General features: G+C 44.2%; 1 protein-coding gene across 2 annotated transcripts; it reads left to right on the top strand.

Moving 5' to 3' along the window:
- Positions 1–2,995: 2,995 nt before the first annotated feature.
- Positions 2,996–14,323, top strand: Dusp12 (dual specificity phosphatase 12). Of its 2 annotated transcripts, XM_052200717.1 has the most exons (6): positions 2,999–3,382; positions 6,821–6,934; positions 7,575–7,693; positions 8,025–8,121; positions 8,725–8,911; positions 13,668–14,323. In XM_052200717.1, exons 1-6 carry the CDS (start codon positions 3,042–3,044, stop codon positions 13,827–13,829), a joined length of 1,020 nt encoding a protein of 339 aa, XP_052056677.1. In that variant the 5' UTR covers positions 2,999–3,041; the 3' UTR covers positions 13,830–14,323. The 2 variants fall into 2 exon arrangements, with proteins under 2 accessions (XP_052056678.1, XP_052056677.1); XM_052200718.1 differs by lacking the exon at positions 8,725–8,911 and having other exon boundaries at positions 2,996–3,382; positions 13,668–13,746.
- Positions 14,324–17,928: the final 3,605 nt, after the last annotated feature.

The following is a 17,928-nucleotide window of genomic DNA, read 5'->3' as shown; positions in this document are numbered from 1 at the left end:
GTCTTAGTTTGGGTTTTACTGCCGTGAAGAGATACTGTGACCAAGGCAACTCTTTCTTATAAAGGCAAACATTTACTTGGGGCTGACTTACTGTTTCAGAGGTTCAGTCCATTATCATCATAGTGGGAAGTAAGAGACCCCAACTCAATGTTTTTAGACCCCTAAACAACTAGCCCAGCACAGAGTAACTTGTTTTTCTGCTTTCAGCTTGAGAAAGATAGCCCACCCTATTCTAGTTCCAATGTTTAACTATACAATGCCCCAAGGATGTTTGCTCCAGATAATCTCTAACCTTCCTTAAGGCATAAACTATTGCCTGACTTCCTCATTCTGTACTCCCCATTCCAAGCATGATTTGTCCTCCACCTCTTGGCTTGTTTGTGATTTTTCCCCTTTAAATACCCCTGACTTCAGTTGCACAGGGTCCCACAGTCCTCTGCCCCTGTGTGGTATATGACTGTGGTCCCCAGAGCTCTGGAATAAAAATCCTCTTGCTTATTGCATCGAGACTGTTTCTTGCAAGTGATATGGGTGTCACCTTCCAAGGCATGGGGCGCTGGGGTGCCCTCGTTTTTCTGGGTCTTACAGAAGCATGGCAGCTTCCAGGAGACATGGTGCTGGTGGAAGCAAAAGATCTACCTCTTGATCTAAAGGCAGCAGCGACAATTCTCAGCAGGCAGCCAGGAGGAGGGTCTCCTGTGCACTGGGCGGAGCTTGAGCACTAGAAGCCCTCAAAGCCCATCTACACAGTGACGCACTTCCTCCAACAAGGCCTCACCCTCTAAGAGTGCCACTTCCCATAGGCTAAGCATATTCAAACCACTACTACTATCAGTTCTCATGGTTCTTGGTACCCAAGCAAAGTTAAGTATAGGTTCTATCTTGTGTAGTGGGTTTTACGTCAAATCAGATATTGGTTGGTTGTTACGGAAACTTTCTTGTAATATTACATCAGGGTAGAGAGGGTCTGTGATAAGACCAGAAAAAGGGGACGGAGCTAGGAATCGCAGAGGAAGGGCTCACAGGCACACGTGGAAAGGGTTGAGACAGGAGGAGTTGAATCATGGCTTGTGCAGCTTTTCCGTGTGTTTCGTAAGGTTAGAAATATTGGGATAGGGCTTTTACTATATTAGCATCTTGTAATTGTGATTATAATATTCATAAATCTAACTAGCTAACTAACCACTAAGAGTCGTACTTTACCGGGATCTGTGGGTGCTGTGTGGGAGCAAGATGAGCTCTCGGGAACCTCGCGGGGTAGCCTGGGACCTCCGGCCGCAGGACTGCCAGGGAGCTTGAGTCACGTGGAGTGGGACCTTGCCAGGACACAGTGAGAAGCCGGGCAGTGGTGGCGCACCTTTAATCCCAGCACTTGAGAGACAGAGGCAGGTGGATTTCTGATTTTGAGGCCACCCTGGCCTACAGAGTGAGTTCCAGGACAGCCAGGGCTATACAGAGAAACCCTGTCTTGAAACACACACAGCTGCACACACACACAGCTGCACACACACACACACACACACACACCCTCGCCACCACCATCACCACCAAAAGAATAAAATAAAATAAGAGGAAGAAAGCAAAAAGAAAAAGAAAAGAACAAAAAGTAAAAAGAAAAAATAAATTGTTAGGCGGGCAGATCTCGGAAGCGTGGTCCTGCGCCACCAGTTGCCTGGCTTGCCAGCACTAGCATAGAAGCGTGGTCGGGCTCCCCCGTGGAGAGTTGGCGGGGCGTTCTTTTTTAAAATATTTCCCACAACAGTTGGTTACTGCCACAAGTTTGTACCACCACTGTGCTAGGATATCTTGCAGGCAGAACACCACTGTAGATCAAAGGGTTTATGGCTGGGTTAGTGTTTAAATTTCTCCTTTGGTAGCATGCCGAGTACCTTCCTATACCAAAGATGCTAGCTGGTATGTATGGTTGCAGGCTCTATGCGGGTACCAGCTCGACTTCTCCATGGTGAGTTACGTAGATGTTGTTTCAGCAATGGAGCCTTGCCATCAGTTGCTGGAGAGCAACCTATAGTTTTGGTAACAGTGTGAGTTGTTTGGGGGTTCCCACAAGACCCCATTGATCAACAACTCAATTAGATGTGACCCAATCCTGGCACTGGAAGCTTCATTTGGTGACAAGAGATGTCCAGTTGGGGATCTGCCACCCCCGATTATTTGGGCATTTCATTTAGATTGCTTTTATACACATATTCACTTTAGGAAGCTCTACTGTACTAGGTTTTCATGTCCCGCCCCATGGCCCTTAATTTTACCTCTCTCCAAGCTTTTCTCTTCCCTTCCCCATTTCACCTTTCAGTTCTAGCCAACCCCCAACCCATCATGACTATCATTCTATTTCCCTTTCTTAGGGAGATCTTTCTTTCTTCCCTAGTCCCTTACTCTATATTTAAGCTCCGTGGTTCTATGGATTGTAGCTTGGTTATCATTGACTTAACGCTAATAATCACATATAAGCTTATACATAGCTTTGTCTTTCAGGGTCTGGGTTACCTTGCTCAATGATTTTTTTTCTAGTTTCATCCATTTACCTGCGAATCTCATTTTTTTTTAATGGCTGAGTAACGCCTTATTGTGTAAATGTACCACATTTTCCTTATCTAGTCTTCTGTTGAAGTACATCTAGGTTGTTTCCAATTTCCGGCTATTTGAAGCCTCAATAGACAACATGGTTGGGCAAGCGACTCTATGGTACGAAGAGTGGCTTTGCTGGATCTTGAGGTGGATAGATTCCCATCTTCCTGAGAAACCTCCAAGCTGATTTCCATTGTGACTGTACACGCTTGACGTCCCACCAGCAATGGATGAATATTTTCTGCCTTGGACTTTAGAGGGTTGGGTGGAGAAAGGCTGCTCTAAACTGAGCTCACAGCCCCAGCAAGCCTCGCATCACCTTCCCAGAATCGGTCATTTTCCCTGTTGCCACGGTCCTCCCATGGCGCTGCCGAGCAGCCCGACACAGGAGACCGTCACTCTAGCCGGTGACTTGGTGGCGGGCAGCGGCTGCCTGGCGTCCTGGCGCCGCCATGTTGCAAGTGCAGGGCTCTAATCATGGCTGCGAGCGCCAGGCTCCGACTACCAGTCCCGCCAGCTCCGCAGCGCACGCGGTGGAAGTGCGGCCCGGGCTGTATCTGGGTGGGGCAGCGGCAGTGGCGGAACCGGACCGCCTGAGGGAGGCGGGCATCACCGCCGTGCTGACGGTGGACTCGGAACCGGCTTTCCGGGCTGGGGCTGGCTTCGAAGGCCTCCGGAGCCTCTTCGTGCCGGCGCTGGACAAACCCGAAACCGACCTGCTCAGCCACCTGGATCGGTGCGTGGCCTTCATCGGCCAGGCTCGCTCCGAGGGCCGTGCGGTGCTGGTGCACTGGTGAGTGTGGGATGCAGGGGGCGGTGCCTTGCTCCGGGGCTCGCCTCCCTGTAGAGGCGCAGGAGTGGAGGGCCAGGCTGTCAGAGCCAAGACCCTCCATCCTCATCTTCCCTTGGGGTGTGTGGCTTAAAGGAGGGTTCCGAAACCCGCCCTTGGTTAGAGTTTTCTTTGATTTCATCTTGCTGCAACTGTCTCGTCTGTTTGTGCGTTCGTCCATTCGTCCATCGGTCTATCTCGCCTTGTCTATGTTTTGGGGGTTGGGGGCTCATCAGATAAAGTTTATTAGCTTTGTAAGAGAAGCCAGACACTCATGCCAGCGAATGTAGTACAGGTCAGATGTATTGGGGTGAAAATACACGATACTTTTCTTCCTCGTCCTAAAGGTCACTGTGGATAACAAGAGAAAAAACATGGGACTTTTGGTCTTTTGAGGCATGGTCTTACTGTATAGATCTAGCAGGCCTGGAACTTGCTATGTAGAGCAGGCTGGCTTCAAAAAGCACAGATATCCGCCTGCTTCTGCGTCCAGAGTTCTGCGCTACCACGCTTGAGAATTTTCAATCAAAGTTTTTATGTGACACGCAAGTTTAGAGAAACATTCACGGACCAAAGAAAACCCATTCACATTCTTGGAATAATTAAGACTGGACAGTCGTATAGAAAAGTGATTGGACAAGAGGAGTGTGACATCATGCTAGTAAGCCAGGAAACTCAGACTGCCCTGTACTGATCATCCTCCTCTGGTGTAATTCCCTTTCTGGAATTATGGTGTTCAGATATATCAGACTAAATAGATAGAGAATTAATTTGTTCTGCTAGCCTGTTAGGCAAACATTCATTTACTGTGGTGGGGTAGCCCCAATCTTAAGAGAATGCTTCTGCGGCAGGTTCTTAGAAAGGTGGAGGAAAGTTAGGGTGATGTTTCTCTCCGTAGTTTTGTTCCGTTTTTTTGAGATGAAGTTGTGCTGTGTGGTCCAGGCAGTTCTTGAACTTGGAGTCCTCCTGCATCTGCTTCCTGGCGCTGGTATTATGTGCACACGCAACTTAGTACCTTGCATTTAATTCTGTTTTTTGTACTCAGGATTGGAGAAGAGTTCTAGCCCCTCTGTCTTGCCCTAGGGCGAGTGGGGAGGAAGAGAAGTAAAGCAATGGTAAACAGATTTGGAGAGACTCCACTGTCAAGAGCAAAGGGCCTTGGACCTGGGATTTGTTCTGTAGCCATTACATTTTTTTCTTTTTAAATATACACAGAGCGGTCTCAAAGTGTGACTAGCTACTAAGCCCAACCTGTCAGATCACGGGCTCTGATTCTTTCTCCCAGAAATCAAGTCATCTCCCCCCCCCCCCCCCCCCCAGCATTCCGGGACAGGAAGTTGGCAGACTTACTATCTCACAGGCCTCTTTCTCCCGCTAGCACCTGTGAGCGGGTCTAGGCCATCACTACCCCAGCTCCCCCCAGTCTCCAGATAACCCTGAATTATAGCTTTACTTTTATATAGTGCACTCCTGCCTTATGACTCTTGGCTTGGAGGCCAACTCAGATATTATGGACCAACAACCAGTAAGAGTCAGAAATTTCATTTGTCCCTGGAACTGAAGTCTCTCCTTGGGAACATAAACACACACACACACACACACACACACACACACACACACTATTATAAGTTAAATATAATTATTAAATATATTCATGTACATTATATTAATTATATGTTCATATAAACATTAATATAATATACCTATGTGGTATATAATATACTATAACATAATATGTATAACATATATTACATATCTACTATATATGTGTGTCTGTGTATGTATGTATATATACATATATACACATATAAACATAGACACATATATGCATATATTTATATATATGTGTGTGGTAGAATGATGCTCCTTTCCTAGATTTGAAGGCCCACTTTCTCCCTTCAAGGCTGGCATCATGATGTCTCTGGCATAATGGGATTTCTCCTAACCTCTCTCTCAGTGCTGGATGAAGCCTGGGGGTAGCCCGGGGGCTTTCTCTCCTAACAGAGCTCACTTGAGGGGCATTTTTGTGTTGTTCTAAAGTAAGTTAAAACACAGCCTGATTCAGAATTATACAGCCCTTTCATTAGCAGAAGGGGCAGCGGGGAATGTCAGCAGATCTGAGAGGAATGGAAAGTGGGTTTTCAGCAGACACGGAGAGACGTACAAGATCGGTTGAGCCTGTGGAAGACAGTGAATCACAAATGATTGTTTTGGAATACTGAGTTGGGTCAACATAGAAGGCAGCCGAGTGACAGTCTGCAGTGGTGTGGTGACAAACTTGGCTTTTCCCTGCTGTCTGAATATAACTAATGAAATCTCAGGGAAGAGACCTGAAGGAAGTTTTGTTGTCTTTGTTGTCTCTGGACTTTGAACACACCAGCAGATAAACCTTTCATCCGCTGCTAATTTGAAGTAACCGGTGTATTCCGATGTCTGTTAACTCTGATGTCTGTTCTGAGCCATAATCCCCCTCTCAGTGGTAGGAGAGGCTAACAAAGGTTGAAGTTCTCAAGGCAGCAGAGTTAGCCCATATTATTTTTGTTTCCTTTTTTGGGACGAGTTGGGATGAAATCCAGGGTTTCACATGAGCAAGTGCTCCTCTACCAGCTGGATCCTTGGTCCCAAGAGATTTTGTTTGTTTGTTTGTTTGTTTTAATGCTCCGTCTGGGAAGAGGGAGAGTGGCTGGTAAACAGGGGATTGGATATGAAGGGTTTGTGGGACTTGTCTAGGATATTGACAGGGACAGTGCAGCAAAAATAAGTTAGGAAATCTTAGTGTTTGGGGATTCCAGAGTATTCCTGTTGGGTCTGTGTGAACTGCATCATTGGACACTCCCTGTTCTCACTGGTTCTCAAGATTCACACAAGGACAGAATGGAATCAGATCTGGAACAGCTTGAAGTTAAGATCCAAGAAGCCATGGCAACAGTTAAAACATTTAAGGCAGTTCTTGTTGAATAGTTAATGCATCCATATTGTTCATTAAAAGGGAATTAGGAAATAGTTGAGTCCTTTTGTGTGTTGACAGTATTGAGGAGGCAGTGGATAATTTGAATGGATATTGAAATGAGCTGGGCACACCGCCCTGCACCTGTAACCCAGCCCTTAGGGGTGGGTTGTCAGGACTCAGAAGGAAGTGAGGCGGACCTAAACTTTACCGTTATCAGGTGGCTGGGCTTTGTCTTGTATTTGATTGATTGATTGATTGATTGATTGATACAGAGTTTCTCTGTGTAGCCCACTGTGACTCACTGTGTAGACCAGGCTGGCCTCGAACTCACAGAGATCTGCCTGCCTCTGCCTCCCAAGTGCTGGGATTAAAGGTGTGCACCACCATGCCCAGCCTGGCGCAGTTTTTAATTGCTGCTATTTGCCATTTTATTTTGAAGGTCTCTTTTTCAGTCATGCAGGAGTCAGTCGCAGTGTTGCTGTAGTGACGGCTTTTATCATGAAGACGGACCAGCTTACCTTTGAAAAGGCCTATGAGAACCTCCAGATGGTCAAGCCGGAGGCTAGGTGAGTCCTCTGGAGTCCCAGTAATAATTTTTTCTCTTTCTTTAAAGTGTGTGTGTGTGGTGTGTATGGTGTGCATGGTGTGTATATGTATAGTATGTATTTTATGAGTGTATGATATGTATGTATGGTATATATGTATGGTATGTGTGTTAGTATATGGTATGTGTGTATGGTGTGTGTATTTTGTGTGTATATGGTATGTGTATATGTACAGTGTATGTGTGTATATGTATGGTGTGTTTGTGTATGGCATGTGTGTATGGTGTGTGTATTTTGTGTGTATATGGTGTATGTATGTACAGTGTGTGTGTATATATGTATGGTACGTTTGTGTATGGTATGTGTGTATGGTGTGTGTGTTTGTGTATGGTGTGTATGTTTTGTGTGTTTGTGTATGCTATGTGCGTATGGTCTGTGTATTGTGTGTATATGTATTGTGTATGTGTATATGTATGTGTATATGTGTGTTTGTATACAGTGTGTGTGTGTAATGCATGTGTGTGGTAGGTGCACTTCTCTGCACTTCCATAGGCCAGGGACAAGTTTAGGGTCTTCCCTTTTGGCTGTAAGCACTTCTCCTTTCTTCATGTGTCCAGACTGAAAGAACCCAGTCTTCATACTTGCTTACTTATCATTGCAGGATGAACGAGGGGTTTGAGTGGCAACTGAAGCTGTACGAGGCGATGGGATACGAGGTCGACACCTGCAGTGCCATTTACAAGCAGTACCGTTTACAGAAGGTGACTGAGAAGTACCCAGGTGAGGAGCCCTGGCTACCACTGTGCCTGCACCCCTCCAGGGTCTCATTCCATCCCTTTCCAAGAACTCCCAGGAGGCAGAGACTGTTGGTTCCTTTTGTTTAGCAGAAAGTCGCGGACTTTAAAAACGGCCGGGATTGAAATCAGGCCCTCCATTTAGAGCGAAGGCCTGCCCACCTTGTTTTCCTACCTTATTTCTCAACATAGACATTTTCACTTTTAGTTTCTGAGTTTAGTGTGTATCGCTCACATTTTAGTTTAGGCATTGCAAGTTTATCTGAAAAGCTAGAAAGTTAATCTTGACAGTTGGATGCATTTAAATTACCTTGCAGAACTTCAGAATTTACCTCAAGAACTCTTTGCTGTTGACCCAACTACTATTTCACAAGGACTAAAAGATGACATTCTCTACAAATGTAGGAAGTGCAGGTAAAATATTTTGTCTCCTCTGGAAATTTTATCATCTTGATAATTGGAAAAAGCACTTCCGGCTTCATTCTTTCTGTAAGAAGAATTTGTTTAATTGACTATTATGGAAATTTTAAGTCCAAACCTGCTTCAGAAAGAATGTAACTTAGTAGGGGCTACGGAAGTTTGAGTCACATACTCAATATTGCATTATTTTGTTCTGTAAGAAGTGTTGTACAGCCGGGCGGTGGTGGCTCACGCCTGTAATCCCAGCACTCTGGGAGGCAGAGGCAGGTGGATTTCTGAGTTCGAGGCCAGCCTGGTCTACAGAGTGAGTTCCATGACAGCCAAGGGCTATACAGAGAAACCCTGTCTCGAAAAAAACAAAAACAAACAAACAAAAAAAGTGTTGTACAAGCCGGGCGGTGGTGGTGCACACCTTTAACCCCAGCACTTGGGAGTTGGGGGGGTGGGCGGTGGGGGGTAGGGGGGGGTGGGGGTGGGGGGGCAGGCAGATTTCTGAGTTCCAGGTCAGCCAGGACTACACAGAGCCTGTCTTGGAAAAGAAGTGTTGTACATTTCATCTGTGCTTTGTTAATGCTTTTGTCTTTGGTGTTTTTATAGGCGGTCTTTATTTAGACGTTCTAGTATTTTGGGTCATAGTGAAGGAAGTGGGCCAACAGCCTTTGCTCACAAGAGGCCGGCACCATCTTCTGTACTCACCACAGGAAGTCCGGCTCAGTGCACGTCTTATTTTGTTGAGCCTGTGCAGTGGATGGAATCTACGTTGTTGGGAGTCATGGATGGGCAGGTGAGAACACAGTTCACGTTCCACAGTTTCATTGTATCATTTGAATTCTGTTCCTTCTCACACTTTAAACTCTGTGTTAGAGCTAGGGATGGGGCTCTGTTGTCGGAGGCCTTGCCTGGTGTGCGTTAGGCCCTGGTCCCACCCACAGCATCCCAGAAGCCAGGCATCCCTAGCACTTGGGAAGTAAGGCAGGAAGACCAGCTGTTAAGGTCCCACAAGCTTACTTTGAGACTCTTCTGACATTCAGGAGACACTCACTGTCTCAAGACCACACAGCAAATGCATTTTTATTTACTTTTAATGTTTGCATTACATTTTCTTTCTTTTGTACATGGTGTATGTACCTGTGGGGAGGTTTGGATGCTACACACTCACTCACGTGGAAGTCAGAGGAACTTGTTTGTGGAAGTTGGTTTTCTCAGTTCACCATGTGGGCCTCGGGCTTGGCCTGAGGGCCTCGGCCTCTTGTACCATCTTACTGTTTGGACAGACACCAAAACAAGCCAACGCAGTGTTTACCATCTCCTTCCTGAAGAGTCTGAGGATTGTACCTTCTTAGTATAAGGGGAGGGTTACCAAAAATAAATGATTTCTATTTAAATTAAACTCATGGTCTTATCCATGTAAGCATGCACTCACCATAAAACCATGCCCCCAGCACTCAAGTGAAACATTTTTAAACATTAGCTGGTTCAAATTCATCAGCCACATCTGGTGGAGAGCCACCCATCCAAGTTAGATTTGTTTTAAAGCTGTTATTTATGTTTTCAAGTGTAAAACTAACATTTTAAGGATAATTAAATATATCACAAAATGAAGTAGGGGGAATAAATCAAGGTAAAAATAGGTTTAAAATTTATTTTTCTCATTTAGCTTCATGGACATTGTCTATTTTTCTGATCTTTGAATTTAAAGCATTTGCTGTGGGATGCTTTTCATTCCCTATTCAAGAGTGGAGCTCAGAAGCATACCCTGGAACCCTCACAGTTTGCCTGTCTGCACACTTGATAGAACAGGTTTTTTTTCTGCTGGGGATCTAATTCAGGCACATACCCTATACATTCCCACAAGCTACCACTCAACCCTGTGTAATAACAATCTCAATGAATTCTAAAGGTTGTATGGGTGTATAAAAGTTTGTACAGTAGATTGTTTATGAAACCTTTTATATATTATCTCATTTGAGAATATACCCGCTGGGCGGTGGCGGTGGTGGCACATGCCTTTAATCCCAGCACTTGGAGGGCAGAGGCAGGTGAATTTTTGAGTTCTAGGCCAGTCTGGTCTACAGAGTGAGTTCCAGGACAGCCAGGGCTACACAGAGAAACCCTGTCTTGAAAAACCAGAGAGAGAGAGAGAGAGAGAGAGAGAGAGAGAGAGAGAGAGAGAGAGAGAGAGAGAGAGAGAATATACCCATCCATGATTAGAATCTTTTGTAAAAAGGTTTTACTCTGTTGTCTCTGAGCACTCATAGGCTCAATTAAGGCAGCAATCTATTGGCGTATTTTCAATCTATTGGTTAATTGTTAATCTATTAACTAAGGAAACTTAATTTATATTAGTTAGTATTTTGTCGGGAGAGTGGTATCCACATGTTGAGATCGAACTGCTTTAAGCCTGCTTTATTTGTGTATAATTCACCCATTTTATAATGTTCAGTAGTTTTTTATAGTTGCAGAGGTTGAGTTTTATTTCATTTTTTTGTTTTGTAATCATCACATTCAGTATAGCCATCGGGAGTCACTCTGAGTTTTTGCTGGTGTTTGTTTCACTTGGGTTTTGCTTTGTGGTCTGGGTTGGGCTTGAACTCATACTTTGTCCTCAGCCTTCTGAGTGCTGGCATTACAGATAAGCATTACCAAGCCTGGCCCTGTGCAGTGTTGAATTTTTGAGACAAGATCTCATGTAGCCTAGGCTAACCCCCACCTCCTGGTCCTCCTGCATCTACCTTGCAAGTGCTGGGATTATAAGAATACACAGCTATGCCTTGCTCTCTGTCATTCCTAGGATTAGGATTTGTCATAGAGCTTTCAGTCTCAGAGAAATCCAGTTTTGCCAGGAGGTGGTGGCACACACCTTTAATCCCAGCACTTGGGAGGCAGAGGCAGGCGGATTTCTGAGTTCAAGGCCAGCCTGGTCTACAGAGTGAGTTCCAGGACAGCCAGGGCTACACAGAGAAATCCTGTCTCGGAAATACCCCCCCCCCCCAAAAAAAAAAGAAAAAAAGAAAAAAAGAAATCCAGTTTTGACTTTCGTGCTTTTGGCTTGCTGCCTTAATTTAGCCTGCAAAATGAGTGCATACAGACACAGAGAAAAGCCATTTTTGTAAAAGATTGTAAATCATGGGTAAGTGTAGTGATGTACATGCCTTTTATCCCAGCATTCAGGAGGCAGGGTCAGATGCATTTCTGTGAGTTTAAGGTGAGTCTTGTCTACATAAGGCTAGCCAGGGCTACATAGTGAGATATTTCAATCAATCAATCAATCAATCAATCACCCTTGTGTTTGTTTCTTTGTACATGTATTTGTGATTTCATAGGAGAGATTCTTAGTAACGGAACTTCTGGCTAACAACTCCATTAAGGGTAACATTCATAAAGCACATATAGGATTTCTTTTCACTAAGAGAACATCTATACATTCTTTGTCTACTTCATCATACTAGATACTATAAAATGTGGAGTAAACACAATGTTAATTCTAAACTGCCCCTGACTGGTTATGTTACTACTGAAGATTAGTATATTTACCTATTTACCAGCTGTTAAGTTTCTGTTGCTGTGAAAAACACCATGGCCAAAAACAATCTGGGAAGGGAGGGGTTTAGTTTCTGTTACAGCTTACACTTCATCTTCTAGGAAGCCAAAGCAGGAACCTGGAGACAGGAGCTGAAGCAAAGACCATGGACAAACTCTGCTTTCTTACTGGCTTGGTGTTTATGGCTTACTCAGCCTGCTTTCTTGTATAAACCAGGCCCACCTAATCCAGGGGTGGCACCATCCATAGTGGGCTAGTCACACACACACCCCCAACCCTCCCTTCCACTCTCCCAAAGCAATCATTCATCAAGAGAATGCCCTGTAACCCTTTGGGCTTTTCTAAGCCTACTCCTGCTCCAGAATAATGACTTATGTATTCATGCCTTGGCCTTAAACTAGGCTTGTTTCCTGATTAGTTTGCAGCTTATATTAATTCATTTATATTTTTCCGTGTCTGCCATGTGGCTGGTTACCTCTCCTCAGTTTTGTAAGTCCGACTTCCTCTGAGACCGGGTGGTGAATCTCCTCACACCTGACTCTCTGAACTTCTACCTTCTACTTCCTGCCTGTGCTAATAGGCTCAGGGCTTCTTATCTTATTCAATCAGAGGCTGCCTTAGGCAGGCAAAGGAGGACAGACATATCTGCACACAGTGCATATAAACATTTTGCATATATTGCTGCCACAGGCCAGTCTGACAGAGACAATTGCACAGTCAAGATTCCTTCTTCCCAGGTGACTAGTTTGTGTCAAGGTGACAAAACTGGCTCACCAGCCATTTATAGTGTCTTTTTCTATAAAGTGTTTTTTTTTTATATATAAAATATTTATTTCATGTATGTAAGTACACTGTTGCTATCTTCAGACACACCAGAAGAGGGCATCAGATCCCATTACAGATGGTTGTGAGCCACCATGTAGTTGCTATGAATTGAACTCAGGACCTCTGGAAGAACAGTCAGTGCTCTTAACTGCTGAGCCATCTCTCCAGCCCCTCTATAAAGTGTTTTATAGCTTTGTTTTTTCTTCATACATAGGAGCTCTTTGATTGTTATAGATAAGCTTCATCAAATAGTTTTTCCCCCGTCTCAAGCTTATAGTATATTTTGTCACATGAAGGTTTAAGAAAGTAGAGAAATTGTGTGTGTGTGTGTGTGTGTGTGTGTGTGTGTAAGGGGGGTTGCTATATAGCCTAGGCTAGCTTTGTATGTGCTATGTAGCTGAGGTTATCCTCAGACTCTTCATGGTCCAACTGTCTGTTTTTTTGTTTTCCACTTGTATTTCTGAATTTTATGTACAGATGTAAATAAAACTTATTTCTTTGGGAAAGGCATATGTGTGCCTTGGTGCATGTGTTGGGGTCAGGACGGTTGTTCTTCCTTTGAAGGAATTCCAGGAATCAAACTCATGTCATGAGGTTTGCTTGGCAAATGCCTTTACACACTTACCCATCTTGCTGGTTCTATGTTCAGACTTTTATAGCTCAATATTTAAAATAAAAATCCCTACCCAGACCATGTATACTAAACATACATCGAAATGCTATTGTTAACATTAGAGAAAGCACAGTTGACTTGGTGAGTACTCTGGATTTCTCTCGTACCGGCACTTCAGTGTGTCTGACTATGTGCTGCTGACAGCAGGCAGTCAAAGACTAGGAGAATCTGAGCATGCATTTCCACCCTTTACCCTGAGGTTCTGACTTGGAATCCTGCTATAAACTGATTAGAAGCCAAGTGTTTGTTACCTGATTAAAAACATTCTTAGTTGCTTCCAGCTTTGCTTTTCCATTCAGCCTGGGTTCCTGTCCCCCCTGGGGTAAGTTCCTCTCTTGTAGTTAGTGATCAGATAAGGAAGTGTATCCTGTGTATGTGGGAACAGTGCAGATCCTCGATGACAGGAACCACGCCTTCGCTATTTTACATTCTACATGTCAAAGATAGTTGCCGAATGCTTGTAAAAGTGGACATAGTAACACATTTGCTTTTTTTTTTCAGCTTCTTTGCCCAAAATGCAGTGCCAAGTTGGGTTCCTTTAACTGGTATGGCGAACAGTGCTCGTGTGGTCGATGGATAACCCCTGCTTTTCAAATACACAAGAACAGAGTGGATGAAATGAGAACATTGCCGCCGCTGGGATCACAAACAAAGAAACCGTGAACTTAGGGCCCAGCTTGGGATAGATCCCATGAACGGCACTTCTCCACTGTTAACTTTCATGGCGGATGTCACATTTCATTTGGAATGTCCGAAGATGATTACTGACTGTAACAGTTGTGGGCTGGTAGCTTATTATGTGATATCTGTACACAGTGCATTGCTTGGCAATCTAGATGTTTAGTCATGTAAATTGGATTTGATATTCAAACCTTTTATAACCCAGATCCCATGTTACATGTTTTAAAGCTTTTGTACTGTTTGATCTGGCCCATGCTTTAAGCACGCTAGGCAAGCGGTCTACCTCTGAGCTACATCTGGAGCGTCTTAGGTGTCTAAAAGTTATGCTTTGTTGTATATTGGTTATGCGATCCTAAAGCCTGGATGGCTAAAACTGTATGTAAAAACTCGAAACTGTCAGTATCTGGGATACCTTTTGGTTTTTAGAAATATAAAGCAAAATTGGTTGTATTTTGGAATACAAATTCGGAAAGTTATTTCTGTGTTTCATTTAAGGGACTTTAGTCAACCTACATATGCCATTTGGTGGTTCCTTCTAGAGAGATGTGAATAAATCTACTCATCTTACATAGGGCACTGACAGACCAGAGACGGTTCCATGGAAGTCCTGTCTGGTGAACTGATGAGTTTAGCGGGTCACCTACAGGAGCACGGGCACTCAAAGCAGGCGCATTACCAGAAAGGCAGCATGGTAACCACTCAGGAAAGCTGCATTTTCCTATAGCTTCCTGCTCAGTTTGCAGGCAGCTCACTACAGGGGAATATCTTCTCCCACTGATCACTATAGTTTATAATGTCTTTGGGAAGGGCCTTGTGAATCTTTAACTGTCTTGAGCCTTGTTAATCTCTCTCCTCCTTGAGGTGGGAGGGTACAGTGGGGATGGGGATGAATGAATATAAATGAATGTGTGTGTGTGCCTTTGCCTCTTGAGAGTGCCAGGATTAAACGTGTGTGAAATCTGTGTGTAACTATGTGTGGCCAGATTAGCTTTTTAGTCTTACCTATCTATAGTCACTAGAATTTGCTTGTTTATTGTTAGAATTAGACTTAGATATTTGAAATTTTACATGCAATCAGAATTAACTTAATACATATTTTTTACTTAACTGACATTGAGCTGGGCAGTGGTGGCACACACCTTTAATACTAGCAGGGGGAAACAAAGGCAGGCAGATCTCTGGAATTTGAGGCCAGCCTGGTCTACAGAGCAAGTTCTAGGGCAGCCAGGGTTACACAGAGAAACCCTGTCTCAAAAATAAACAAACAAGGCACTGACATGGAAATAATTTTTAAATAATGTGAACAATAATCCTCTTTAAACATGCCTAGATTAGTTTGGGAAGGGTATTACTACTGATGATTCTTAAGAAAGACCTTGGGCTAGAGAGATGGCTCAGTGGTTAAGAACACTGGCTGCTCTTCCAGTGGTCCTGAGTTCAATTCCCAGCAACCACAGGTATCTGATGCCCTCTTCTGGAATTCAGGAATATATGCAGATAGAGCACTCATACATAAAATAAGTTCTTAAAAGAAAAAACTTAAAAAGGAAAAGACCTCAGTATATGACCTGAAGCCTCTGGAACTAGCCTATAATAGTATTTCTTCAGCAAGAAGAAATTCTTTCATTTCAGTCTTTGATAAAATTTGTCAGCCCCTTTGTCCCTCATTGTCTCCACAAGGCCTTTAAAACCTGGTTGGTCCACAAGAGCGCCTCTTTGTAGGCAAAACATGGTCGAAGAGGCGCCATTCCGTATGACTCAACTTACCATTTATTCATCCGACACCATAGGATGTAGCAGAGAGTAGCCTGCTTCATGACACCTCTTCAACTATGTTCCCCCCCCCCCCCCCAAGATAGGTCTCTCTGTGTAGCCCTGGCTGTCCTAGAGCTCACTCTCTAGACCAGGCTGGCCTCGAACTCAGAGATCCACCTGCCTCTGCCTCTCAAGTGCTGGGATTAAAGACGTGTGCCTGTTTCATTCTAAGTTACATTTTCCAGTCTAATGTGTGATGTACACCGAGAAATGTGTGCACCATTGTAGGCGATTCAGTGAACAAACCAGACAAGGGCCTGCTTTCTGGCTCTGTACATTCTACCTGGAAGGGACGATACCTTATAGAAAGCTAATTGTGCTTACCACACAATTAGCTGAGATGGGTGGGAAACCTAAGTCTTTCTGTAAAGCCCAGCCAGGGTGGCGGTGGTGCATGCCTGCCATTCCAGGACTCTGGAGGTGGAGTCGAGAGCGTCAGCAGGTAAAGATCATCCTGAGCTTTGTAGGGGGTTGAGTAGAAGCCAGCCTGGCCACCAGAATCTCCAATAAAGCAAAGGAAAATCAAAACAAGGTGTGTTTACACTGCTTCTGGGCCGGTGGACAGCAGGACCTAAGTGTCTGCCTTCTCGCTGGGTCTGGTTGGTGCTACCAGAAACCAGCCAAGATGTTAGTTCTCCTGGGCACGGTGGTGTCAGGCTTGGTGAGATAGGTGTGGCCAGCTAACTGGTGGCTGGGCCTGGACTAAGTGTCCGACAACAAATGGCATCCAACTGCTAGGCCTCTCCAGTCCTAGAAACAACATTCTTTGTCATTTTCATTCATGTATATAATGCATTCTGACCACACATCGCCTTCCTTCTCCCTTCCCACCCACAAAGCCCCACCCCCAGCCCCACCCCCACCCAGCTTTCAAGGCTTTTTAGTTTCTCTTTTGTGAGCGGCTGATTTTAACTAGCACTGTCGCTGAGCACAGATGTGGTGGAATCCAAACTAGACCCAAGACTGACCGCAAAATCTTAGCTTTAATTTCTATATTCCAATGTTTGGCTTCACTATTCAGGGTAATATTTAACTGATCTGATTATTTGCTGATCTGGTTATAAAATCTAATAGTCTGATGAGGCACAATAAAACTAAGGTGTAATTTCATTAGTCAGTTTTTTCTCCGAGTCAGTAGTGATTGGTAGGTTACCACTAGAGTGTAACTAAGGCCTACAAATATCTCCAGGTTACATATCCATGACCAATAAATGGTTCTATTCTTTTAACTGACATACTTTTATAGTGACCTTGGAGCCAGGTTTGGATTTAGAATTGTGAAGGATTCTTGCTGAATCAAAGTAAATCTCCCCACTGTAGAATCTAAGTAAAACTGGTAGCTCCAGGAACAAATTAAAATCACTATGAAGATAGTCAGCAGATTCAGAAAGTGGGCAGTTCTACAGACAAGACTTAAGCTTCTTCAACATCTGGGACCAAGGGAAGTGGGCAAAAGGAGTTGCCGTGTGAATTAAACAGTGTCGCTCTAACTTCATCTTCACAAGCCAACTCTAGATGGACATTATAATTTATTTTAAATTTTTCTGTGTACGTGTGTGCACTTTTTTGAGTTTATGTGCACCACATGTGTGCAGGATCCCTTGGAGCAGAAGAGAGCATCCAGTCTCCTGGAACTAGAGTTGTATATGGTTATGTGATGTCATGTGGGTGCTGGGAACCGAACCCAGGTCCTCTGCAAGCAGCAAGTGTTCTTAATCGTTGGGCCATCTCTCCTTCCTAGATAGGTTGGGTTTTTTTGTTTTTGTTTTGTTTTTGTTTTTTGGATTTGGTTTTTTTCGAGACAGGGTTTCTCTGTATAGCCCTGGCTGTCCTGGAACTCACTCTGTAGACCAGGCTGGCCTCGAACTCAGAAATCCACCTGCCTCTGCCTCCCAGAGTGCTGGGATCACAGGCATGCGCCACCCACGGCCCGGCTGTTTTTTTGTTTTTTAAGTTTTATTTATTATTATATGTAAGTACACTGTAACTGTCTTTAGACACACCAGAAGAGGGCATCAGATCTCATTATGGATGGACGGTTGTGAGCCACCATGTGGTTGCTGGGATTTGAGCTCAGGACCTTCCAGAGAGCAGTCAGTGCAGCTGAGCCATCTCTCCAGCCCCTAGATACGCATTTTTTTAAGGCTGAAAATAGAATGTGAGACAGACAAGTATTAAAGAACTTTGTTAGGTATATATGATGTTTTCAAGTTAAAAGCCTTTGTTTAGAGATGTTTAATAAAATATACATGATGGAGATTTACTG

The sequence above is a fragment of the Apodemus sylvaticus genome, chromosome 12 (assembly GCF_947179515.1).
Source record: "Apodemus sylvaticus chromosome 12, mApoSyl1.1, whole genome shotgun sequence".
Lineage (NCBI taxonomy): Eukaryota > Metazoa > Chordata > Mammalia > Rodentia > Muridae > Apodemus > Apodemus sylvaticus.
The sequence above is the reverse complement of the archived record's forward strand: the minus strand, read 5'-3'. Positions and strand labels throughout refer to the sequence as shown.